We start from the raw sequence: 27,862 nt of genomic DNA, 5'->3' as shown, positions 1-27,862 counted from the left end.
GCGGTCTAAATACAATCAGATATCACAGACTTAAGGCCGCTTTACACGCTACGACATTGCTAAAGCGATGTCGTTGGGGTCACGGAATTTGTGACGCACATCCGGCTGCATTAGCGATGTCGTTGCGTGTGACACCTATGAGCGATTTTGAATTGTCGCAAAAACGTTCAAAATCGCTAATTGGTGACATGGGGGTCCATTCCCAATTATAATCGCTGCTGCAGGTACGATGTTGTTCGTCGTTCCTGCGGCAGCACACATTGCTATGTGTGACACCGCAGGAACGAGGAACCTCACCTTACCTGCAGCCGCCGGCAATGAGGAAGGAAGGAGGTGGGCGGGATGTTACGGCCGTTCATCTCCGCCCCTCCGCTTCTATTGGGAGGCCGCTTAGTGACGTCGCTGTGACGCCGAATGAACCGCCCCCTTAAAAAGGAGGCGGAGCCGGTCACAACGACGTCGCTAGGCAGGTAAGTAGTGTGACGAGTCCGCGCGATTTTGTGCGCCAAAGGCAGCGATTTGCCCGTGACGCACAAATGATGGGGGCAGGTACGCACGCTAGCAATATCGGTAAAGATATCGCAGCGTGTAAAGCGGCCTTTAGTGCATGTCTGTTTATCTTTCCGTTTTCTTGTTCTCTTTGTACACACCTCTATTTAGCAGCTTCAGATGAATGTGAGCTCTGTAAGTCTATGAAGGGATTCACTATTCTAGATTTTTAATTGAAGGCTTGAACTAGAGGGGCGGCAGGCTTTTCTTGGCAAACCTTCACTTGGCCTGATTCACGCATAAAGTTATTCCGTCTATCTGTAATATTTGGTTTTCTTCTGTTTGTATACATAAGCTACTTTTGGAAGAAAATAAATTCTGGGTTTCCAAGATAAATATAGGAAGACTTAAATAAAACATGAATTTGCACATTACAAATCCGAGTAAATCTTGAGATCTGCTGCAATATTCAGACTATTGCTCTTTTTTAAACCGATAATTTTCCAGTCCAGCAGTGTTTGGGTGTTGTGCTAAGTATGTTTTCCATGTAATTAGACTGAAGGGAGGAACCACGGCTTTATATTTTGTCACTGACTACACCCTGCTCAGTATCTAGGGACGACTATCTTATGGTAAGTTTCTTGCTTTATTCACAATATAAACTACCACTTTTTTCTATAGAGGTGGGTGACAAGAAAAATGATAGACATGTTAGTTAAATCTGCCCCAAAGTTTGTAATTCAGGTTTCCTAGAATAGTTAAAGAGGTTGCCCGACAGTAAAATGTATTTTTTTAAGCATGGATTGTTTCTAAACAGAACAGGGGCATACTCACCTGACAGCAGCCCTGTGAGCACTCTGCAGTGGAAGCAGAATCTGCTCTGGTCAGAAGTCACAGCACCACTGCAGCGTGTGATTGACTGCAGCAGTCAGGTATCTAGAAGCGCGCATCAGAGAAACATCCAATGACAGGCTCTATTACAAAACCAAAGAAATGAGCCAGAGCATAAGTTGTTATACATGCAATGTGTAAGAGCACGTTCACACTGTGGATATTTCACAGACAAAATACAGGAAAAAACAAACAAAATGAGCATATACCCTGTATACAGTGAATAAGTAAATTGCAATAGTACATGTAAATAATATAGGATAATTAGTAGAAGCCATCCCACTGGGACAAGGTATACCCAATTGGGAAAGTCCTATCCTGTCTCTAGTATTAAAACCTCACCTTGTGTCAGGCAATCTCAATGTAGAAAAAGGAAGGTATATTGTCACAGGTGTGTCACGGGTGTGTTACAGTTCACAGACAGTCCCGTGGTGTCAGTCTCTAGAAGGTAAGAGTGTTTGGCTACACAAACTGCTCCTTGACATTCTATTCTTCCTGCTGTGGTGTAAATGGCATCCTATGTATTTTCTCTGCTTGGGGTTAATGCATTTCCTTTTAGAACCCTGCGGATATCCTCACGTTTCAGCTGTTAATCATCATCCTTAAATACCCACATTTCCCCTTGGTGTTGCTGGTGATAGAGTTAGGGTAAGTTCACAGTGCGTTTTTGCGCGTTTTTCAGGTGCGTTTTTGCCCAGAAAACTGCATGACTTTGCTTCCCCCAGCAAAGTCTATGAGTTTTCATTTTTGCTGTCTGCACACAGCGTTTTTTTCAGCTGTGTTTTTGTGGTGACCACAAAAACGCAGCATGTCAATTATTCCCGCGTTTTTCACCGCGTTTTTCATCCATTCAGTGCAATGGGATGTTGAAAGACGCAATGAGAAACGCAAATTGTTGTTATAGCTGCGTTTTGGTGCGTTTTGTTGCGTTTCTAAGACCAAAAACGCAGCTATAAACGCAGGAGGTGGGTAGTAAAGTGACATGTACAGGAAGAGGAGTCCTTCTGTCAGTAAATACAGAAGCGTGAATCCTCCCAGTACCGTCACCGCCGCTTCCACCTCCAGTCCTGTGCATGTCTGCTGCGGCGCCATGTCCGGACAGGAGGTGGAGGCAGCTGCAAAATCAAAAGTGAACAGTAGAAAAAAAAAATATCATACTCACCTGTCTACAGGGTCCCGGTGCCATGCCCGCTCCCAGCTCCTCTTCCCGGTACCACCGCTCCGGCTGTGTGCAGTTTCCCCGGGTACGTATGCCTGCAGGACCTGGCGATGGATCACCTGATGCAGTCACCTGACGCATCAGCTGATCGTAAGTCTCGGAGTGACGCCGGCGCCCGGCCGGTTTAACCTATCAGCGGATGCCGTCAGGAGACTTCATCACTGATTACCGGCAGCTCCTGCAGCGATGGGACGGGATCAGACTCGCTCCAGGAGCTGCCGGTAATCAGCACATAAGTGAGTATTTTTTTTTTTTTTTTGCACTGATGCATCAGCTGATTGTATAAACGGCTTGTATACAATCAGCTGCAGTCTCATGTGATTCACATCCTAGAACCTGACACATCATCTGATCGCTTTGTCTTCCAGCAAATCGATCTGATGATATTGGATCCGGATTGGACGGCGCGGGACCCTTGACCCAGGATTACTACGGAGGGGAGTTCTTTATTTCAATAAAGATGGAGTCACTAATTGTGTTGTGTTTTATTTCTAATAAAAATATTTTTCTGTGTGTTGTGTTTTTTTTTATCTTTACTAGAAATTCATGGTGGCCATGTCTAATATTGGCGTGACACCATGGATTTTGGGCTTAGGGCCAGCTAATAATATAAAGCTAGCCCTAACCCCATTATTATCCAGCGAGCCACCGTCACCAGGGCAGCTGGAAGAGTTGGATACAGCGCCAGAAGATGGTGCTTCTATGAAAGCGCCATTTTCTGGGGTGGCTGCAGACTGCAATTCGCAGCGGGGGTGCCCAAAAAGCATGGGCACCTTGCACTGTGGATTCCAATCCCCAGTTGCCTAGTTGTACCCGGCTGGACACAAAAATTAGGCGAAGCTCACGTCATTTTTATTTTAATTATTTCATGAAATTCATGAAATAATAAAAAAAGGGCTTCCCTATATTTTTGGTTCCCAGCCGGGTACAAATAGGCAGCTGGGGGTTGGGGGCAGCCCGTACCTGCCTGCTGTACCTGGCTAGCATACACAAATATGGCGAAGCCCACGTCATTTTTTTTGTTTGGTGGGGCAAAGAAATCCTGCATACAGTCCTGGAAGGAGGATGCTGAGCCTTGTAGTTCTCCAGCTGCTGTCTGCTCTCCTGCATCCACTAGTGGATGGAGTATGCTGAGCCTTGTAGGTCTGCTCCCCCTGACTCTCCCTCCAGCATACAGTCCTGGATAGAGCATGCTGAGCCTTGTAGTTCTGCAACTGTCTGCTCTCCTGCATACACTAGTGGAGAATGAAGAACATATGGAAGAAGGAAATGACATCAGACATTTTTTTTTTTTTCAACAATCTTTAATGGCAATGTTCACTGATAAAAATACGCAAAAAAACGCAGTGAGAAAAAACGCACCAAAACGCGGTAAAAACGCATGCGTTTTTTTCATGCGTTTTTAAAGACGCTGCGTTTCTGTGCGTTTTTAGTGCTAAAAAACGCACAAAAACGCAGCGTCAAAAAACTTAGTGTGTACACTTAGCCTTATATTCCTAAACAGGCCTTGGATACAAGCAGTTGGCTTGTATTCATATGAAGATATATTGTGTTGCTGTTCCTCTCCCTGAGTCTTCTTGGAGATAAGTTATTTGTTCACTTCCCCCTGTTTGTGCTCCCTGTGACTCCTTTAGAGCTTAGTACGGTTGACTATGCATTCATCCAATCCGTTACTTACCTAGGGCCCAGTTCAGGGTCAGCCAGGGCCAGGTATCCTGCTTGGCGCACAGGTGTGAAACCTATCTAGAGTGGTCAGAGGAGCCAGCAGAAGGTTTGGTTAAGGGTCAGAATCTCCTCCTTCCATAGACACAGGATTTCCCTTTCCTGTCACCGTACACGTGATACTTCCCCATACCTAGCATGACATATATAGATGAAATGCCTAGCTCTATTAGTCACCTGACTGCTGCAGTGATAATGTGACCTTCTGGAGCCAGTGCAGACCTCCAGAGGGACCTACAGAGCAAGCTGTGCTGGATCTTCTGTGGTGCAGGAAGGTGAGTGTGCCTCCCTTGGTTACTTTCAAACAATCCATGCCTACATTTTTTTTTTTTACTGTCAGTCAACCCCTTTAACAACTCAGCATAGTCATATAGCCTTACATTTCATGCTCTCTAAATGCTGCATAGTACATAGATGCCATTTGTAACATGCCTACCGGTATATATTAAAGAAATGATGTAAACCTGGATATCGTTTCTGTTACTTGTAGTGCCACAAGTCTTGTTAGGGTGTACCAGGGCCAGGTTTTACAGATAGCTGGAAATACGGGTGGGTCTGCTATCGACATCTCACCACCCATGGGTATGTCTCATCTTTTAAGATGGAGACTGTTTGTTTGCCATATGGTCAGTGTTGGGAGACTGTGATGTCTCCAAAAAGAAATCCACTGAAGGGAGGATTCGCTTGTCCTGATCAGGACCATGGATAAGAGATTGTGGCACCTCTCAACGGGATCCTCTGGAGGAAAAGGGGTTTTGCTTATGTACCGCCCCCGTGTCAGCAGCCGAGACGCTCAGATCCGGAACCGTGGTGGCTCGAGGGGTCTCCGGACCCGAGGGCTTGCGCGGTCACTCGAGTTTGAAAAGGGGGGCTATGTACAGGGGAGTTAGAAGTTCGTGACGCCACCCACAGTGCGTGGTAAGATGAAATACCACTGCTGCTGTTGGTGGGGGAGCCCGGTGGTGGTGGTATGGCAGCAAGGTGTTTAACCCCTCTGTGGGTAGGGGGTTTGTGCCCGGGGACGGTGGTGGTGCTGGGGGTGCCGTTGGGAAAAGGAAGGGTCTCTGTGTACTCACTCAGTCCAAGAACACTGACACCGACAGCTTGTAAACCAGAGTTCTGAGCACCGCTGCATCAAGGAGGGAGCATGCTTGGATCCGTGCCCTTGGTGTTGCTTGTTAGCCTGTGGCCTTTTCCGAGGCACCTTTTCACTTGTTGGACCCTATAGTCTGGAACTAATAGGGTCCCGCTCACCCGTATGGCTAACGGAGTGAGCTTGCTCTCAGGGTTCACGCTCGGGATTTTCTGGACTATGTTTGGGAAAGTCCTATCCCATCGGTGCGCTAGTACCCCGATTTTGGAGCGGGTGAGGGATGAATCTTGAAGACTTCACCCCCGTTGGGTAAATTACCAGGATGCTTGAAACTACTTCCCAGCCTAGGGTCCGCATACCCCGTCGTGCCCTGGCCCCTGCCCGGAGATGGCTCAAGGCCGCCGGCTATCCTCCTCGGCAAGTCCATGCCCCTTGACACGATCCCTTGCGACCGGGGTTCCAGCTCCTACCATGCCCAGACCAACGCCTGCCACCTAGTAGACTCAAGGAGCCATGCTCCTGACCTCTCTCTCTCTCTCTCTCTCTCTCTTACCCCTCTCACTTTTTCACTTTCCCCTACCAACCCCCCCCCAAGTGGGCGGCCCTATTCCCTTCAGGCCCCCAATGGTGTGTCTGGTGGGTATGGTGTAAAGTGTTCCTATGGTTTTGACTGGCTCTGATTTTAGCTACACCAAAGAATAAGGATCCGTAACCAAGGAGGATTGGATACTGTGCAGAAGGGCAGCTTGCACAATACCCTGTGACGACCTGATAGGCCAGGGCATCACATTCCCCCTTGGTTAAACATAGCTCGTCCCCGAGCTACAGGACACCAGAGGGTTTTTTTTGTTTTTAACTGCAGAAGGAAAAAAAGGAACATTTTAAACATTACACACTTTTATTAACGGGTGCCATCCCACACAGGGGAGGCACTTTACTTTTTAAGAGTTAGCCGTCCAACTGTGGAACGCTACCGGTTTCAATAGTAACGGAGTCTCAACCTACTCCGTTGCAGCCCCTTCCTGCGACAGTCCAGTCCCAACATCCCGGACCTAATAACCCGTCACCGAAACAACCTGTTCCCCCTGGAAACCTATGGTGGGTCCGTGACCAGGTTAAGGTCCTGGGTGTTGTCTTTAGACGACTCTGGTTGGCACAGGAGGTGCAACTATGCACAATACACAAGTTCGTGTTGGTCACGCCAGTCAGCTGACCATGGTCCATATTTACTTATATATATAAACTTTAACGGAGTCCATGTACCGGGTGTATACATTTTGACAATCTTCTTGCAAACCTGGTAACTTTCACTCTTTTCATTCAAACTGGTTGAATAGACATATTTACTAACATTTTCTATATGAAAAATAACAAACTATGAAAAACAATAAACGAAAGCACCGATACCTAACAATTCTATGGCATCACAAAAATACTGGTATTATACATTTTTTAACATTCTTCTCTGTACCTCCGTGGAGGTTGACCAAAGTTTGTACGAGTTGATATCCTCACTTCTGGGCTCTCATCCCCTTCTAATGAAGTGTTTACACTCTCTACAGGTCCCTCGCTCTCTGCGCTAGGTGTAACTGGCAAAACCCTACGTGTGCGTGGCAAGGGGACTGGTGCTACTCTAGGTGCTGGAGTGGGTGCAGTGTCAGTAAGCCTTTCCTGCTCAGTTTCTTCCACGGGTTGTGGGAATGTTAACACAGGGACTATTACTGCTCCATTCTGCATAGGCCAATCTCCTGGAAAATCACCTAGAACAGTATGGATCACTTTCTTCTTTCTTTCTACCACTGGAAGCTGGGACTTAGGTTCTTCTGCCCTTCTTAAAGGTTCTGGGCACTTCTTCAGATGGTCCCTAGATACCGTAGCCGTAGTTCTCCCATTATCTTTGCTGATCAAACAGGTCTTCTGGTTATCAAAGTTGGATGGTTGTATCACATACGGCTCTTTCTCCCACTGATCATCCAACTTGTGTTGTTTCCTCTTTAGCACGATTTCACCAGGGGCGAAGGGGGCTGCTCTAGCTTGATTGTTAAAGTTTCTTTCTTGCCGCTCCTGGGTTTGATCCAAACTTTCCTCAACGCACTTCTGAATCTGTTTGTACTGGGCTTGGTGACGTGAGTCCCAATCCTCTCCGGGTGCGTAGGTTTCAGGCAATTCAACCTCCATCTCCAAGTCCACTAGGAGTCTCCCCGGGCGGGCTCTCATCAGGTATGCTGGGGTACACTTGGTAGATCCCACTGGGATGTTGTTGTAGATGTCTACCAGGTCTGGCAGTTTTTCGGGCCACTGGTTCCGCTCTTCTAGATGAAGGGTCTTCAGCAAATTGATTACCAGGTGGTTCATCTTCTCGCACATCCCATTTGTCTGTGCATGATAGGGTGTAGTGCGGATCTTCTTGCACCTGTACAGACTGCAGAACTCCTGGAAGATCTCAGCCTCAAACGTAGGACCCTGGTTTGTCAAGACTCGGTCGGGCTACCCATGCGGCCTACAGAAGTGGGCCTGGAATGCCCTTGCTGCAGTACTGGCAGTCAGATCCTTAACAGGTACCACCACCAGAAACTGTGAGTAGTGGTCAACCATCGTGAGCGCATACATGTACCATTTCTGCTGGAGGTCAACTTGACATGGTCCAAAGCCACAATCTCTAGAGGTTGCTTGGTGACAATCGGTTGGAGTGGTGCACGCTGACTGGTACCATCTTGCGCCTCCTCAAGGCACAGGGGCCGCAATTCCTACACCAGGCTTCTATGGAGTCTCTCATTCCTATCCAGTAGAAGCGGCTTCTCAGCAACATCTCCAGCTTCTTCCACCCAAAGTGCCCAGCTCCGTCATGGTATGCTTCTAGCACCACTGGGACGTACGAATTGGGAACCACGATCTGGCAGATTCTCTCGTGGGTCTTGGGGTTGGTCAAGCTCCGGCACAATTATCCTTGATGCAGATAAAGCCGATTCCGGTCTTGCCACAATTTCCTGGCCTCTTCTGGAGCGCCTGGTCCAAGACGGGCATCAGCTCTGGCCAGCAGTACTTTGACTAACTTAATCGCAGGGTCCCGATCCTGGGCTTCTTGCCAACCATGGTGAGGCAACGGGTTGCAGGTCATCTCCTGCTGACGAGCACTGAATCTGGATCGTCCCTCAGGCGGAGGCTGATGGAACACAGGTAGCTCAACTTCTTCCAGGTCATCTTCGTCTCTTCCATCATCGGACAAGTGAGGCATTCTGGGTATGACATCTGCGTTGGCATTCTTACGGCCAGCCCTGTATTTGATAATGAAATCATAGTTAGCTAACCGTGTGACCCACTGTAGCTCCAAGGCTCCTAGCTTCGCCGTATCCAAGTGAGTCAATGGATTATTGTCGGTGTACACTGTGAACTTGGCAGCAACAAGGTAGTGCTTGAACCGTTCGGTTACAGCCCAGAGAAGTGCCAGGAACTCTAACTTGAAGGAGCTATAATTTTCTGACTTCCTCTCCGTCAGTTGTAACTTCCTGCTGGCATAAGCAATTACCTTCACCTTGCCCTTCTGCTCCTGTGATAAGACGGCTCCTAAGCCCACATTACTGGCTTTTGTGTACAACACGAATGGGAGGCCGTAATCGGGATAAGCCAAGATTTCGTCCCCGGTTAGGCCAGACTTCATCCGCTTGAAAGAGTCTTCTTGTTCCACGCCCCATTGAAGGGAGGCCCCGAGAATTTACCGTGTACCATCTGTCCCACTAAAAGGTCCTGTAAGGGGGCTGCCATCTGGGTATACCCCTTGACGAATCTCCGGTAGTACCCCATCAGGCCTAGAAACTGCCTCACCTCTCTGACAGAAGTGGGCCGTGGCCAGTTCTGGATGGCTGTGATCTTTTCGGGGTCCGGTGCCACTCCTTTGGCACTCACCACATGCCCTAAGTACTGTACTTTCGGTTTCAACAAGTGGCACTTGGACGGCTTGACCTTCATTCCATACTTGGACAGAGCGTCGAACACCTCGGCCAGATGCTCCAAGTGTGCTTCGTAGGTTTTAGAGTAAACAATAAGGAATAACGTTTGGAACACCATTCTAAGTCTGAACTGGGTGCAAAAACCTAAAAAAAATCACTATGGGGAGATAAGGTATGCGCACCAGTGACTATGTAAGGGAAATACATGGAATAGCAGAAACTGCTGTGTGAATACTGACTTGAAAAATCCAATAGCTATATGTAAGAGTGAAAATGTGAAAAATGGAATCTGCATTACTGCCATGAACATATGAATCAAGAGAAATTTAGCTACTGAATTGATCAATGCAATAGAGCCCCAACACTACGCCAAAGTATTTCTCTACGTTGGGGTCCCTAGCTTGTATGTGTCCTCTCATGCAATTAAAAAACTTACCGTGTATGGGAAGCTGAGACCCAGGCTATTATACGTATGATATGGATTGGCAATAGGTGTGGTTGGGGAGGGTTCACAAACGAAAAAACTACTAACAATAAGGAATAACGTTTGGAACACCATTCTAAGTCTGAACTGGGTGCAAAAACCTAAAAAAACATCACTATGGGGAGATAAGGTATGCACACCAGTGACTATGTAAGGGGAATACATGGAATAGCAGAAACTGCTGTGTGAATACTGACTTGAAAAGTCCAATAGCTATTGGAGTGTGAGGGTCACGGCAGGGCACCATTATTCAGGTGATGTACTTTTGTGATATCATTGTGATAATATTATGTTGGGCGTTAGCCTATCTTTAATGAGTCTCAGTGTCTGTGAAGGTATCCGGGCTCTGCGATAATGGCTGTATAGTTATTTGAAGCCCAAACTGCATTTCCTATGCTTTAAGGGAACCCATATACTCTTTTATTTTATTTATTCTTACGAGTACAAATCACTTATGGGGGAACTGTGCATTAGAGAATATCTGCAGTATTGATAAAAAACGCAGACAAAATCGCAGAGTCTGTGTTCGGTCCACTAGAACATGTGATATTTGATCTATTTAAATTCACCTGTTTTTTGGTGTAAACATCCCATTGACTGACGTGTGACTAATATAGGGATGTAACTACTGTTTCTGTCCGTGCCTCTCTTTTTATTCGGTACCCTTTTGCTAAAATATTTTAAATATATGTTTAAAAAAAGATTGTTTTTTATTGAATAATGGCGTCACTCCTTTGATTTGGACATCCATTGATGCCCAATATAATGTGTATAAAGTAGCTCTTTGGAGTGCCATGAGCTAAATTAGATGGACATGAGGTGGTTAATTTAATGTCAAGAACGCTACAGATTTTCCTCTTGAATCCTTGCAGCGCATCTGGTCGACCATCATACTGTGGGAGCCAGGCCGCGCCGGGTACATACGGCAATGTGATCGGCATTATTGGAACAACCGCCTCAGGTCCCGTGCCGCCACCCCTGTGACCAGAGCGGCGTCCGCCGCACCATCGTTGCCCTAGTCAAGCGGAGGCAGCGCCGCCACACTTCCATCGTCTGGAGCCAAAATCTCTGCGCGCCCCCTTGGTCTTTTCTCAGCACTCTTTTGCGCGCTGTGGCCCTCTCGGAGCTTCTGGTTCCGGCCTCACACGCAAGACGAAGGGCAGGGCTTAAGCTTTGCCCACTTTTTAGGAGAAGACAGCGTTTTGGCGCGAAAAGATGGTGGACAATGGTGGAATTGGCAGGAAAAGGACTCGACTCTCGGTTTTCGAATTTCAAGGTGCACGTCACCCAGGTAAGTGAGTCCTGCTCATATCCTGTTCGTGACGCCGAGTTTTTCAAGGTGTACCGCCCCCGTGTCAGCGGCTGAGCCGCTCGGATCCGGAACCGCAGTGGCTCGAGGGGTCTCCGGACCCGAGGGTTCGCGCGGTCACTCGAGTTTGAAAAGGGGGGTATGTACAGCGGAGTTAGAAGTTCGTGACACCACCCACGGTGCGTGGTAAGATGGAATACCACCGCTGCTGTTGGTGGGGGAGCCCGGTGGTGGTGGTATGGCAGCAAGGTGTTTAACCCCTCCGTGGGTAGGGGGTTTGTGCCCCGGGGCCCGGTGGTGGTGCTGGGGGTGCCGTTGAGAAAAGGAAGGGTCTCTGTGTACTCACTTAGTCCAAGAACACTGACACTGACAGCTTGTAAACCAGAGTTCTGAGCAACTTGTTGGACCCTATAGTCTGGAACTAATCGGGTCCCGCTCACCCGTATGGCTAACGGAGTGAGCTTGCTCTCAGGGTTCACGCTCCGGATATTCTGGACTGTGCTTGGGAAAGTCCTATCCTATCGGTGCGCTAGTACCCCGATTTTGGAGCGGGTGAGGGATGAATCTTGAAGACTTCACCCCCGTCAGGTAAATTACCAGGACGCTTGAAGCAACTTCCCGGCCTAGGGTCTGCGTACCCCGTCGTGCCCTGGCCCCTGCCCAGAGATGGCTCAAGACTGCCAGCTGCCCTCCTCGGCAAGTCCGTGCCCCTGGACGCGATCCCCTGCGACAGGGGTTCCAGCTCCTACCAGGCCCAGACCAACGTCTGCCACCTAGTAGACTCAAGGATCCCTGCTCCTGACCTCCTCTCTCTCTCTCTCTCCTCCACACAACAACTACCCCTCTCACTTTTTCACTTTCCCCTACCAACCTCCCAATTGGGCGGACCTATTCCCTTCAGGCCCCCAATGGTGTGTCTGGTGGGTACGGTGTAAAGTGTTCCTAGGGTTTTGGCTGGTTCTGATTTTAGCAACACCAAAGGACAAGGATCCTTAACCAAGGAGGATTGGATACTGTGCAGAAGGGCAGGTTGCACAATACCCTGTGACGACCTGATAGGCCAGGGCGTCACACTTAGTCCACTTTCATACTTGAGAAGTATATCCGAACCTGTGCTGACATACCACGAGGGTAACGGACTAAAATCCGTGTTTATGTGATGAAGAGCGGTTTATATGTGTGATATTCAATAAACCTGCTGGACTTTTAATGAAAGTGTTCCTGTATGCTACCTATAAGAAACAGGCAGAGTGATTAACCCTGTGAAACATTCAGGACTTCAGGCAAGCGGAGTAATGTCCCTTTTGGGAAGTCCTAAAGATCATCTCTCATCTAACCTAGAAACACATAACAATAAAAGAGGATAAAACGTCCAAGTTCTAAAATGCTATCAACCAACCCACTTGATTTATTTAATAAAATCTAAACCAGTATTTGTGAAGTCTGGTGTTATACATGTGCTGATAATATCCTCACCTGCTGGGCATTTGATATATCCTTTAACTGATAGGAATCTGGGACTGATGTAGTATTGTGAAATGTGCACGGTTTCTATTCCTTTAGGAAATGAGTCACATTTCTCAGTTTCCTTTTTTTTTCCTGGAAAACAAATTTTGATTTGTATTGTTTACACTGTGTAATATGCAGGAAAGCAGCCACAGTGCAACATGTCCATTATGTCTAGTACCCACTGATTTACTACAACCATGTGAAGGCAGATTAATCAGTATGGACATAGTGACCCTGAACTACCCACCACATTGTCCTTCACCAAAAGACCTGTGTGATCTGGTTCCTTTTTAACCCTTCCATGACCGGGTGGTTTTATTTTTAGGGGGGGATGTTATTTTTCCAAGAGCCATACATTTTTTTCATTTTTTGAATCCCCTATTAAATCGATGGCTGGGCCTTATATAACAAGCTTTTCTCCCCCCCATTCACTTTTTGTGTCTCCCCTATTTCCTCATAGACTGTAAGCTTACGAGCAGGGCCCTCACTCCTCCTGGTATCTTAATTTTGTTATTTTGTATTGTCTCATATTGTCTGTACATGTCCCCTCTAAATTGTAAAGCGCTGCGGAATATGTTTGCGCTATAGAAATAAAACATATTATTATTATTTTTCCATCACTATAACAGTATGAAGGCTTCTTTTTGTCTGACAAGTTCTACTTTTGAATCATACCATTCCCTTTACAATTATAAAAATCTGAATTTTAGTGGTTAAAAAATTCTGAAGTTTGTAAAAAAAAAAGTTTGTTTGGGTCGTCATATTCTGAGATCTGTAACTTTTTTATTTCTCCATATATAAACCATTATGAGAGTTCGTGTTTTGCACACCAAACTGGTGTTTTTATTGGGGCACTTTTTTGTACATATGACCTTTTCATTGCATTTTTTAAGAGAAATGCAGAGACAAAAAATAGATATTGTGGAGCCTTCATTTTTTTTTTCCAGCGTTTAACATAGGGTTTAAATATTTTCAGATTTTGCTAGAAGAACTATTAGGGCTCGTGCGCACCTTGCGTAATTACATGCATTTATGCTGCGTATTGCACTGCAGCGAAAATGCATGCGTCCTGCGGCCCCTGCACAATCTATGTAGATTGTGCATGATACGTGTGCATGTTGCTTTTTTGAACGCAGTTATTCCGTGTGCTTTGGATGCAGCTCCACTCTGTCTATGGTGGGTGCAGCAGCCATAGCGCATGAAATCGGCTTTTTTTTTCTATACAAAAAAACTGCATCCATTATGCAGTGTTTCTGCTGCGATTCGAAGCGCTGTCAAATTGCTGCAGAAATTTCAGCATTTACATGTGAACACAGCCTTACAGACTCAACGGTGATTGGCTGTATCGATGATGTGGCCGTATCGGTGATGTGGCCTATCGACGTTACGTCACCGCTGCAGCCAAAACACTCAGACCGGAGCAGAGATGGACATCCATCCATGGACCGTGGGAAGGTGAGTATTACCTGATATTATTAGGCTATGTGCACACGCTGCATCTTTTTTTGACCACAAAGATGCAGCGTTTTTACATGACAGGAAATATCTAATTGTCTAAAACCACTTTAATGTAGCCATATAGTTCTCTATATTCAGCCACTCTGTGAGACCAGAGGCAGTTTTGTTTGCTGTGAATTTCTTATCAGTTATGTCTCAGTCCCAGGATTTGTAATCTTTAAGGCAGGGTTCAGACGTCAGTGATTTTTCTTGTACGTATCAAGGGACAGATTCTCATCAGTGTTTGGTCTGTGTCTGGAAAAAATAAACTAAAGGCCCCGTTACACGCAACGACGTATCTAACGATATATCGCCGGGGTCACGGATTCCGTGACGCACATCCGGCATCATTAGCGACGTTGTTGCGTGTGACAGCAAGGAGCGACTGTTAACGATGGAAAATACTCACCTTATCGTCCATCGTTGACATGTCATTCCTTTTCAAGAAATAAGAATTATTCTTACCGTTAATTCGGTTTCTAGGACCTTCCACGACAGCATAGGAGGTTGTCTCTCCACGCCCTAATTGGGACAGGAAGCACAGAGAGGTTAAAAGGACCCTCCCACCTCCCATAGCCAGTGTCTTACAAAGAACCCATAGCATATGAGAAGTACAAACACATCCAGGAATATCGAGGATAAGGGAGGGAATTACGTGCTGTCGTGGAAGGTCCTAGAAACCGAATTAACGGTAAGAATAATTCTTATTTCTCTAGTTCCTTCCACGACAGCATAGGAGGAATACCAACGAATTGATACCTAGGGGGGGACCACAGCCTGCAGGACCTTCCTGCCAAAAGCCAAATCCCTGTTGGAATCCAGATCCAAACGATAATGCTTCGTGAAAGTATGGAGGGAAGACCACGTAGCCGCCTTGCAGATCTGCTCAGGAGAAGCCCCTGCCCGTTTAGCCCAGGAGACAGAGGCAGCCCTGGTGGAGTGCGCCGTAAATCCGGTAGGCGGAGACAGATGCTGAGCGAGGTAGGCGTCTCTAATAGCCCGCACAATCCAGTTGGCGACGGTACTCTTAGCCACCTTCTTGCCCTTATTTCGACCAAAGGGCTGTATGAATAGGTTATGATCAATACGCCAAGGTGCAGTGATATCTAGGTAGTGCAACACCGTCCGACGAACGTCCAAAGAATGGAACACTTCCTCCCCCGGAGTCCTAGGATGCTGACAGAAGGAAGGCAGGACGATGGACTGAGAACGGTGAAAATCCGAATACATACTGCAGTTCGCCGGCCACCACAGCATAGGAGAAAAACAAAACCTCTCCATGCCCCATGGGGACAGGAAAGACACTGGTTATGGGAGGTGGAAGGGTCCTTTTAACCTCTCTGTGCTTCCTGTCCCAATTAGGGCGTGGAGAGACAACCTCCTATGCTGTCGTGGAAGGGACTAGAGAAATCGTTGATTGTTGAGCTCGCAGGTTGTTCGTCGTTCCCGAGGCAGCACACATTGCTATGTGTGACACCGCGGGAACAAAGAACTACAGCTTACTTGCGGCCGCCGGCAATGCGGGAGGAAGGAGGTGGGCGGGATGTTACGTCCCGCTCATCTTTGTCCCTCCGCTTCTATTGGGCGGCCGCTTCTTGACATCGCTGTGACGCCGCACGAACCGCCCTGTTAGAAAGGAGGCGGTTCTCCGGCAACAGCGACGTCGCTAGGCAGGTAAGTACGTGTGACGGCTCCTAACGATATTGTGCGCCACGGGCAACGATTTTCCCGTGACACACAACTGACGGGGGCGGGTGCTTTCACTAGCGATATCGCTGCATGTTACACCCCCTTAAGACCGAAGAAATTGCTACAAAAATGCTACATTCGTGAACCCAGTCTTTCATCTGGGGAATTTTGTCCTGAAAGGAAGGATGTTTCCTACAAACCTGTGCTGATAACCAGTCCCTGTGACTGGTACCTAAAATGCTATAAGGCACTGTAGCTGATGTAATATTGTGGCTGGTACAGATATATAGGCAATGAGCATCAAAACAAGGGCACCATCAGATAACGTGTTAAACTGTAATTAGAGTTGAGTGAGTACCTAACTATTCGTGCTCGCTATACTCATAACGAATACTGTCTAATACTCGCGTATTCATTCCGAATAGTGTGCAGTGCAAGTCAATGGGGAAAGTAACCTGAATGCCGTACTATTCGTGCGAGTAGTATATAGTAGGCATTTGGGTTACTCATTACTTTGCGAGTTTTTCCCCATTGACTTGCATTGCACACGCTATTCGGAATGAATACGCGAGTATTACAGAGTATTCGTTATGAGTATAGCGAGCACGAATAGTTAGGTACTCGCTCACCTCTAACTGTAATATTCCTATTGTATTGCTTCTTATCAGTGACTATTGTTGTATGATAGTGCTGCAATCACCCATAAGAGGCAAATGTAAAACCTTTTTCAAATTTTTCGCTTCCAAATGTTTGATGTACGAGTTTTATGGTCCAAGCGCCCTATAAACTAGAAATTACCTGCAAAAAGTAGCAGAAACTGCTGTTTCCAATAAGTCTCAACTAGTAATGAGCGAGCACTACCATGCTCAGGAGCTCGTAAAGAGCAGTTGAACGCTTGGATGGGCGAGACTTGAGTACCCAATTATAATGGAAGTCAAAGGGGGACTTGAGCATTTTTCCTTTAAATTTTCCGGAGAAATGCTCGAGCTCCCCATTGACTTCCATTATACTCTGTACCCGAGTCATGCCCATCCGAGTGTCCTGACTACTAGTTACGAGTACCGAGCATGGTAGTGCTTGCTCATCACTAGTCTCAACCCTTTATCATTGTCATTTTAAGGCCAAAAATATGTTGCTTTTTTAATTGATTATTACATTTGGTGCTCAAAATTTAGTTTTTGAGAGCTTAAGATCTCCTTGGCAGTGAGCTGTAAACAAAAGTGATATTTCAAGAATGGCTGAAAATATTAGTAAGTGTGCTTGTAAAAAAAGTATTTTTTTACAATTTAACAGACAGTTTAAGTCACACAGTTCATCAGCTCTTAAAATAAACTTATTTTACGAATTCACTCCAGCATTAACATAGTTTCATAAATTCTTACACATTTCGAGTGTCATGTGCCTTTTCTCATAGAATTCAACCAAAAAAATTCAAGTGGATTATCCCATAACTCCAATATTCCATTGTATTCCCAAACTACACAAGGATATTTTTTTCGTTCATTGAAATGTATCATGGCAGGAATAAAGGGGGCTTTACACGCTATGATATCGTTAATGTTTTATCTTTGGGGTCATGTCGTTAGTGACGCACATCCGGCGTCATTAACGGTATCGCAGCGTGTAACACTTACCAGCGACCTTAAACGTCCTCCAAAGTGGTGAAAATCGTTTACTATGGAGAGGTCGTTCTAAAACCAAAAATTGTTAATGGTTGTTTATAGATGTTGTTCCTGCGACAGCACACATCGCTCCGTGTGACACCGCAGGAGCGAGGAACCTCTCCTTACCTGCGTCCCGCCCGCAATGAGGGAGGAAGGAAGGAGGTGGGCGGGATATTTGTCCCGCTCATCTCCGCCCCTCCGCTTTGATTGGCCGGCCGCTTAGTGATGTCGCGGTAACGCCGAACGCACCTCCCCCTTGAGTGAGGGATTGTTCGGCAGTCACAGCGACTCCGTCGACCAGGTAAGTGCTTGTGACGCTGCCGTAGCCATAGTGTTCGCTGCGGCAGCGATCACACGATATCGTATGCACGACGGGGGCGGGTGCTTTTGCATACGATAGCGCTAGCAATTGCTAGAAATATCGTAGCGTGTAAAGCCCGCTTAAGATTTCTGAATGAACGTCTCAGTGGATCGATTCATACCAAAGTACAACCTTTACTTCAGTGATTCCAGGATATTTAAAGGACAGTGGTTATGTAGTGCGCATATTATTTTGAATTTACTGGTTCACTGATTTTAATTGGATCTGTGTTGTTAAGAAAATAGGTTGAGAAGCAAGCAGAAGGACAAGAATGAAATCAGGGAGGCAGAGGCTTAGTAAGTGCTTTCACATCACAAAGCACTTAAAGGGAATCTGTCAGGTGATTTTGTAGTACAATAATAATGTTATCTTTAAATAGAGCTTAAGGAGGCCTTTCAGAATCAGTAACTTTTATAGCTCTCCCTCTTCCTGTTATCTTGTTGAAAACAGGATAGAATTCAGTGCAATGTTGTATCTAGTCAAGCATATGTAAATACAAACTGCATATTCACTGCTCCCCTTTCTCAGGGCTGGCATCAGTGATCATAAATCAGAACTGAATTTGCACTGCTGTCCCCAGCCAAACTCCCTCCCACCAGCAGTGATAGTGAATGTGTGACAAATAGGCCCCCGCATAACACCTTCCCTCATTAGGAAACACACAGCCAACCATTAAACCCTAGTCACCCCCCTTAGGGAAAAATAGACACACCAGTGGGTGTGACCAGGTGGTTGGAACATGCCCACCCAGGGGTCCATACATCCCAGGGGCGGGAAAGTAAGTGAGATCTGTCTTAGAGTTCAGTGAGAGTGGAGGTCAGGCCTGTGTGTCAGGCCTGAAGTAAACTGACAGGGACCAGGGTAGGAGCTCTAGTGCCTTGGCTAGGAGGCAGACGGTGGTCTCAGTCAACAGGAGATGGGAAGACGGCTCGGTGGAACCGAGGTGGACCGGGCCAGGGTAGGAGCCCGTCGATACCGACATGGGAAACTGTTCCGGAAACCGTAGCACAAAGGGGGGTACTCGGACCCTGAAGCCAGGAACCAGATCCTACTGGAACTGGTTAATTAACCGATCGAGGCAAGGACTAGAGGTCCTGTCCCACCCAAAGTCCCTCATAGAAGACAACAGCCCACCGATTAGGTATAAGAGGTCACCGCCAAGGCCCATAGATCCCACAGGCCAGCGTCTGCCGGGAGCGGACCCCTGAGTTTTATACTGGGAAAGTCCACCTTTACACAACAGTGCAGGAAAAGGATAGAGACCACCAGCTGGGTGGGGGATCCCGAACGCAACCGGCCGCGGCACCGGCCACCATCACCTTGGTTTACCAGAGACTCGTGTGTGTTTACTAACAGTGAGTACACCAGCACCCCCTGCGGTCGTCATCTCCCCTGCACCAGAGCCACCGGGTCCCGGGGCCACCATCCCTGCTCACGGAGGGGTTAACAACTTGCTGCAGAACATCTCCCCCGGGTGCCCCGTAGCAGCAGCGGTGGTGTCCCACCTCACCACACACCGTGGGTGGCATCACGAACTTATTACGGCCTAGCCCGTACATCTACGTCCCCCATTTTATTCGGCGTGTCCGCGATACCCCAGGTCCGGAGACCCTCGAGCCACCACCCCTGAAGGTCCGGGCCCGAGCAGCGTCGGCTGCTGGCACGGGGACAGCACAAATGCACTGAAAGGTGGCTGGAGCAGTGACTATGTAAATTGTATTTACATATGCTTGAGAAGTGTGCAGGAGACACTGAATTCTATGGAGCTTACAGCAAGATAACTGGATAAGGTAGAACAATAGAACTTACTGACCTTGAAAGGTCTCCATAAGCCCTATTTAAAGATGACATTAGTATTTTACTACAAAATCACCTGACATATTCCCTTTAAAGAGATAAGGCCCCGTCACACTAAAGGTCTCGTCACACTAAGCAACATCGCTAGCAACATCGCTGCTAACAAACAACTTTTGTGACGTTGCTAGCGATGTTGGTGTGTGTGACATCCAGCAACAACCTGGCCCCTGCTATGAGGTCGTTGGTTGTTGCTGAATGTTCTGGGCCATTTTTTAGTTGTTGCTGTCCTGCTGTGAAGCACAGATCGCTGTGTGTGACAGCGAGACAGCAACAACTAATGTGCAGGCAGCAGGAGCCGGCTTCTGCAGAGGCTGGTAACCAATGTAAACATCGGGTAACCAAGAAGCCCTGTCCTTGGTTACCCGATATTTACCTTTGATACCAGCCTCAGCCGCTCTCACTGTCAGTGCCGGCTCCTGCTCTGTGCACATGTAGCTGCAGGACACATCGGGTTAATTAACCCGATGTGTGCTGTAGCTAGGAGAGCAAGGAGCCAGCGCTAAGCAGTGTGCGCTGCTCCCTGCTCTGTGCACATTTAGCTGCAGCACACATCAGGTAATTAACCCGATGTGTGCTGTAACTAGGAGAGCAAGGAGCCAGCGCTCAGTGTGCGCTGCTCCCTGCTCTCTGCATGTGTGGCTGGACACTGGTTGCTGGTGAGCTCACCAGCAACTCGTGTAGCCACGCTCCAGCGATCCCTGCCAGGTCAGGTTGCTGGTGGGATCGCTGGAGCGTCGCAGTGTGACAGCTCACCAGCAACCTCCTAGCAACTTACCAGCGATCCCTATCGTTGTTGGGATCGCTGGTAAGTTGCTTAGTGTGACTGGACCTTAAGCAACATCGCTAGCAACATCGCTGCTAACGAACAACTTTTGTGACGTTGCTAGTGATGTCGCTGTGTGTGACATCCAGCAACAACCTGGCCCCTGCTGTGAGGTCGTTGGTTGTTGCTGAATGTCCTGGGCTATTTTTTAGTTGTTGCTGTCCCGCTGTGAAGCACAGATCGCTGTGTGTGACAGCAAGACAGCAACAACTAAATGTGCAGGCAGCAGGAGCCGGCTTCTGCGGAGGCTGGTAACCACGGTAAACATCAGGTTACCAAGAAGCCTTGTCCTTGGTTACCCGATATTTACCTTTGTTACCAGCCTCCGCCGCTCTCACTGTCAGTGCCGGCTCCTGCTCTGTGCACATGTAGCTGCAGGACACATCGGGTTAATTAACCCGATGTGTGCTGTAGCTAGGAGAGCAGGGAGCCAGCGCTAAGCATTGTGCGCTGCTCCCTGCTCTTTGCACATTTAACTGCAGTACACATCGGGTAATTAACCCGATGTGTGCTGTAACTAGGAGAGCAGGGAGCCAGCGCTCAGTGTGCGCTGCTCCCTGCTCTCTGCACGTGTAGCTGCGTGCGCTGGTAACCAAGGTAAATATCGGGTTGGTTACCCGATATTTACCTTAGTTACCAAGCGCAGCATCTTCCACGCGGCGCTGGGGGCTGGTCACTGGTTGCTGGTGAGCTCACCAGCAACTCGTGTAGCGACGCTCCAGCGATCCCTGCCAGGTCAGGTTGCTGGTGGGATCGCTGGAGCGTCGCAGTGTGACATCTCACCAGCAACCTCCTAGCAACTTACCAGCGATCCCTATCGTTGTTGGAATCGCTGGTAAGTTGTTCAGTGTGACTGGACCTTTAGGCCACAACTGAGACAACCCCTTCTTAAATGACCACCCTTGTAAAATGAAAAAACCTTGTACTCTGCTCCTTCACTGGCTCTGTTTTAGGAATGTTGGTGGTGGAGTTCCCGAGACTCGTGTGGATTTCCCGTCCCATGTGAGCCCTGCAGAACATCAGATGCTGCTATTGTTCTGCAGTGCTCATACTGTACACAGACATCCAAGAATCATCTGAAGGTTGTGAGAGTGCAGCAGCTCAATAGTGGCCACTGATTCACAACAGGGCTCACGTGGAATGGCGAATGTGGTGCTGACGTTGCTGGAACGACACTAGTGAGTTGAGTGAGGTTCTTGACGGGGGGGTGTATGAGTAGTGGACAACCTGTTTAAGTTTTATTTGTATATAAATTAAATATTATATTTTTTTTTCTTTTTTTAGTTAGAGAGCAATAGATTGCATCGCATCAATAAAGGTATTAACATTATCTTTCAGAGACTTCATGAACATATAAACAGATTTGAGGCTTCTGTGGGGGTGAAGGGGGGGCATGCCAAAAGATTCCCTTTAATTTCCAGTAATTTTATAGGGAATCTGTCAGCGGATTTTTGTTATCGAATCTGAGAGTAGCATGATATAAGGTCAGAGAGCCTGATTCCAGCGATGTATCACTTACAAGACTGGTTTGTGCAGTTTTGATAAAATGGAGAGCTGGACTAGTATACACATGAGACGTAGTCAGGCATTGATAATCTTCTGCTGATAAAATGATTGTATTACAATTACTGCTAGCTGCTGAGCAAGTGACAAATCCCTGGAATCAGGCTCTCTGCATCTACATTATGCTGCTCTAAGATTAAATAGCAAAAGCCTGGTGACAGAGTCCATTTAAGATGATATAAAATTGTATATGTAATAGCAGACATCAGTCGTACACAATATTTTCATATTATCCTTTGTGTTTTTTTCTACCCAGCTACACAGATTCGAAAATGAACACAACGATGAACAACTCTTCGAATGACTACATCTACAACTATATATATGACTATGACGAGTTTGAAGAGGTATTGCACAATGAAGATGAAATCCATGCACTTCACGTGGCATCTGTCGTTATTTACTCACTGGCATTTCTTCTCGGAGTACCCGGAAATGTCATCGTCATCTGGTTCACTGGATTTAAATGGAAGAAAACTGTAAGCACTGTCTGGTTTCTAAATCTGGCCATTGCGGATTTAATCTTCGTGCTCTTTCTGCCACTGCACATCACTTATGTGGCTACCAACTTCCACTGGCCTTTTGGGAAGCTGCTTTGCAAACTGAATTCTTTCATTGCCATTCTCAATATGTTCGCAAGTGTGTTCTTTCTAACAGTCATTTGCCTAGACAGATACCTAACCTTGGCCTGGCCAAGCATTGCACAGAAGCACCGGACAATGAGGACATCCGGAATTGTAAGTGGCTGTGTGTGGTTATTAGCTACATTGGTTGCTAGCCCTTCCTTGTACTTTCGAGACACAGAGATGAAAAGGTCTGCTATCATATGCTTCAACCATTTTCATGAAACTGATTATTCCATGGTCCAGAAGATCCACACCTCTCTGACACTGGTGAAGTTCTTTATTGGATATCTCTTTCCTCTGCTAACCATGGTGATTTGTTATGCAATCCTCTCCATCCGAATGAAAAGAACCACCCGAACAAACAGTAAATTTTTCTGGATGGTCCTGGCTATTGTGGTGGCCTTTTTCCTTTGTTGGACTCCTTACCACATATTTAGCTTGCTGGAATTGCATGTTCACCACGGTGACGCCTATAATGAATGGCTTTGGATTGGAATGCCCATTTCCACTAGCCTGGCCTTTGTTAACAGTTGTATTAATCCCATCCTTTATGTTCTGATAAGCAAAGCATTCCGGACACATTTAGAGGCCTCGGTGGCAGAGATCTTTAAAAACACAATACGAGACATCAGCCAGACAGGCATTAAAAGTGATGACTTGGCACTGTCAGAGAACAACTGCACACTCTGCGAAACAATGTCTTGAGAGACCAACTACAAAGAACGTGCGTTCTGCACTCACAGGTATTATGGAACTGCATAGAATATAGAACCCTTTGGAGATTATATAAAGAACAAGTATAACATGCAGACGTGTTCTATTATGAAACGTACAAATATTCTCCGAGACCCGACGGTGGAAAATCTATGGATGGTACAACCGGATAGATGCAGACCTGCTATTGCAACTCTTGACTTTTGGACGTTTTACTGTCCATGTTCCACTTTGCACTGGGCTTCATTGTACAAATATCAGCAGGTGACTTCAGTTATCCTTCATCTTGATTCTAGAAGAATTACTGCCCCCTGCAGGAACAGTATGCCGAATATGGAGGCTTCATGGCTGCAGGCAAATTGGCTCTACAGCAAAGGCTGCAAAAGTCAAAAAAATGATGTGCACGGGGGTGTAAGTTGATCTGTTCAGTATAATTTATCTTGTGTAAAAAGGATAGTAAGCCATATGACATCAATAAATACTTTTATAGTACTCCTACACATTGGACTGCTATTATACAAAACAAATTGCAATGCAGTGGCAATATGAAAGAGCCGCATATAGCGTATAAAGTATCATATGCGTTGGCTATAGCTCAGAACAATACAAAAGTGCCACACAACCAATAAAAAGGTTTCAAAGCCAACATAGTAATGACAATATAAAAAATAAAGTGCAAAATAAAAATGTTGTAAAAGCGAGAGAATAATCTGATTTGTAAATTTCAAAAGGCAGCATAACAGCATCAGATAATACATGAGTGCCCACCCTTAGGCTACTTTCACACTTGCGTTGGGCGGCTTCCGTTGCTATCCGCAGCCTCGAGGAATTACGGTAACCGTTGCAGGAAACCGTTATATTCCTCATAGACTTCTATTAGCTACGGATAGCAACGGATGGTTTTGCATTGCATCCGCTGCACGACACAGCATCGTTATTTTGACGCTGCGTCGGGCGGAGGGAATGCTGCATGTAGCGTTTTTTGAGCAGCGCAATCCGTAGGATTTTGCTGCGCATGCTCTCTCTGCCTCCCTGCACCCGTAACCAGGGTAAACATCGGGTTACTAAGCAATGCGCTGTGCCTAGTTACCCGATATTTACCCTGGCTACGGGTGCAGGGAGCCCGACACTTTCCCGCTCGGCTCCACCCCCTCCCGCACTCCACTCCACATGTGTGTACACACACACACACACACACTCACACGTCCCCAGCCTTGCATTCCTCGCTGCACTGACGTCCTAAGCGCCATGGTCCCGCTCGGCTCCACCCACCATGCACTCCGCCCCCCGCCCCCTACACACATTCTCGGCGGCCGATCAGCTGATCACCTGGCGACCGGCTGCTGTGAGCGATCAGCTGATCACCCGGCGACCGGCTGCTGTGAGCGATCAGCTGATCACCCGGCGACCGGCTGCTGTGAGCGATCAGCTGATCACCCGGCGACCGGCTGCTGTGAGTGATCAGCTGATCGTTCACAATAGTCTGCCGCCGGTAAAACGAAAAAAAAAAAAAAGATTCTGTTGTTTTGTACGATTCGTTGTGCAACTACATGCAACACATCCGTTGCATCCGTCACACAACGCAATGCAACGGATGCCGTTCAACGCAAGTGTGAAAGTAGCCTTACCAGGACCAGTGGTAATCACATTGTGTCCCACCTTATCACAATGCAAATCCCACCAAGGATGACATCTGCAGTGAGTTTGTATGTTCTCCTATTGTTTGTGTAGGTTTTCTCCGATTTCCTCCCACACTCCAAAGACATACTGATAGAGAGTTTAGACTGTGAGCTCCAATGGGGACAGTGATGATCGTGTCTGTATAGCGCTGTGGAATTAATAGCGCTATTTGAGGAAAAATAATATATACGGTATCTTTTTTTCTATATTTCAAATTTAAATATGCTACCATATTATTATAAGCTTATCAGAGGTAAGTCCATTTACATATTGTTTACTTGTCACCTGCCTATCTATGAACAATCTATAAATCAGTATAACTTTCTTTTGTCTAAATACAATTCATTGACATCAGTACACTGGAGTGTGCCATGGTTAAACGCCATTCTTTGGTTACACAAATGCATAGTTTGTGCTTTCTACATGAAACCTGTAAGCTACATGCACACGCTGCATCTTTTTGTGTTCACAAACTGCAGCCAAAACTGCTTGCTGTCAGAGAGCCTGGAAATGTCACAAAAATGCTTGTAATTATAGGTGCATTTTTCACAACATGCGTTTTTGTGACAAATGTTGTCAAAAATGCAGGAAGAATGAACATGCTGCATTTTTTTTGTCAAAAACTTTTGACAAATAAAACGCTGACAAACTGCAATGTGCGCATAACAAATCTGACTTCTCAGACTTTGCTGGGAAGTCAAATGTCAGAAAGTTCTGACAACAAAAAACGTAGCAAAAATGCAGCAAAAAAACGCAGCGTGCGCATGTAGCCTAACAGTCGGTCGGCAGACACAGTGATGACATGTTTACATCGCTGATGTCACTGTTGCAGACAATCACAGGGGGTCACAGTTCAAACAAAGACTGCAAATGCTTAAAAGGGTGGTCTGCAACTAATGTTAATTTTATTGCTAAATTTCGATTTATTGTAATAGTCTAATCTCTTTTCCAATACACTTTAATTAAAAAGTTTCTACCATTCCCTGACTACACTAAAGGCCCCGTCACACACAATGAGATCGCTAACGAGATTGTTATTGCGTCACGGTTTCTGTGGCGCAGTAGCGATCTCGTTAAGTGTGACACTTACCAGCGATCAGACCCCTGCTGTGAGATCGCTAGTCGTTGCTGAAGGGTCCGGACCGTTTTCTTCAAAGATGATGTCCTGCTGGGCAGGACACATCGCTGTGTTTGACACCTCACAATGACCTCCTATAACAGGTCGCTCATCGTTATACAGGTCGCTCATCGTTACTAAGATCTGACTGTGGGACATCTCACCAGCGATCCTTATCAGGTCGCATCGTTTTCGGGATCGCTGGTAAGTTGTTAAATGTGACGGGGGCTTAACTGCTTTTATTTTTTCCTCTACTTCCTGTGTGATAGCGTTTTGTTTGAGAATCCCTAGTGCTTGCTGGGATATTCAAATGAAGCGTCATCAGTAGGCAGAGGCTGCGGTCACTGCCAAAACCTCTGTCCAAAACCTGAAACAAAGCGTCATCGGGGACAGAGGCTATTGGTCACTGCCAAAGCCACTGTCTACAACCTGAAAGAAGCGTCATCAGGGGGCAGAGGCTGCGGTCACTGCCACAGCCTCTGTTCAGAACCTGAAACGAAGAGTCATCAGGGGGCAGAGGCTGCTGTCATTGCCAAAGCCTCTGTCCACAACCTGAGATGAAGCATCATAAGGGGGCAGAGGCTGCTGTCACTGCCACACCCTCTGTCCACAACCTGAGGCCTCTGCCACACTCACGTGAATTTCACGCACGTGCCGAGAGACACGTATTTTCCCTGCGTGTTGTGTGCAGGTAAGTACGTGTCTCTGGTACGTGCGTGACACGTGTGTTCTACGTGTGCTATCCGCGATAGCACACGTAGAATCAGTAATTATTATACTCACCTGGTCCTTCCTGATGTCCGCGCTGCTGTCCGTGGTGCTGATCCTCAGGCTCCAGCCCTCCCGTCTCCCCGCTGCTGCTGCTGCCAGGCTGTGAAGTGAATATTCAATGAGAATAATGAGCGGCGGTCGGCAGCAAGAGGCAGCAGCGGCAGCGGCAGAGGCAGGAGGGCTGGAGAAGGTGAGTTAATGTTTTTTTTTTTTTTAACTGACATGTGTGTTTTCTCCGGCGCGTGTCACACGGGACCGCATCCACACTACACCCGTGTGGTGCGGGTGCGGGCCGTGTGACACCCATGCTGCCGGCGAAAAACCGGACATGTCAGCGCTTTGAAAATCGCACACACGTACAAACGCACACGGACACACGTTCCGTGTGGTTTTACGTGTGTGTGCCTGCTACAATAGGGTAGCATTGGTTAAAGTGTCTCCGTGCCGCCGGTACGTGTAAAAAATGACAAACACGTGCCGGAGGCACGGATGTGTGGCACAGGCCTGAAACAAAGCATTATCAGTGACATCCGTTCAAGGGGCCTAGGTAGCCCCTGCTTTACTGGACATGCACTGGTTGTCAATTCAGACATATTCTCAGTATACGCTTCCCTAGTCACTGTGCTATGTTTTTTTCCAATGTGCAGTGAATACATTGAAAGCACTATAGCAAAGTGAACAGGTCTCAATATTATACAATTTCTGAAATGCAAGCTAAAAGTATTAAGATATTTTTGATATCCTGTTAAATCTTATAGAAGCTTCTATGATTTTTTTTTTCTTTTTAAGCCTTTTTTTTTCTCCAGTGTTACATTCACACATCCTAGTGTTGGCCAT

At 46.9% G+C, this 27,862-nt stretch overlaps 1 protein-coding gene across 3 annotated transcripts in view; it reads left to right on the top strand.

The window, feature by feature from the left end:
• CMKLR2 (chemerin chemokine-like receptor 2) overlaps positions 1–25,522 on the top strand; it is a 70,508-nt gene extending 44,986 nt beyond the window's left edge. Inside the window, exons 1-2 of one of the 3 annotated variants that reach the window (XM_075318998.1) lie at positions 1,072–1,121; positions 22,374–25,522. In XM_075318998.1, coding sequence (XP_075175113.1) covers positions 22,390–23,448 — 1,059 coding nt within the window. In that variant the 5' untranslated portion in view covers positions 1,072–1,121; positions 22,374–22,389 and the 3' untranslated portion in view covers positions 23,449–25,522. Of the gene's footprint in view, positions 1–1,071; positions 1,122–10,748; positions 11,137–22,373 lie in introns of those variants that run through there. The other 2 variants (XM_075318997.1, XM_075318999.1) reach the window with 2 other exon arrangements.
• The last annotated feature ends 2,340 nt before the right edge of the window (positions 25,523–27,862 follow it).

This window comes from Anomaloglossus baeobatrachus, chromosome 7, assembly GCF_048569485.1.
Source record: "Anomaloglossus baeobatrachus isolate aAnoBae1 chromosome 7, aAnoBae1.hap1, whole genome shotgun sequence".
NCBI classification, from domain to species: Eukaryota; Metazoa; Chordata; class Amphibia; order Anura; family Aromobatidae; genus Anomaloglossus; species Anomaloglossus baeobatrachus.
This window is presented reverse-complemented; position numbering and strand designations above follow the sequence as displayed.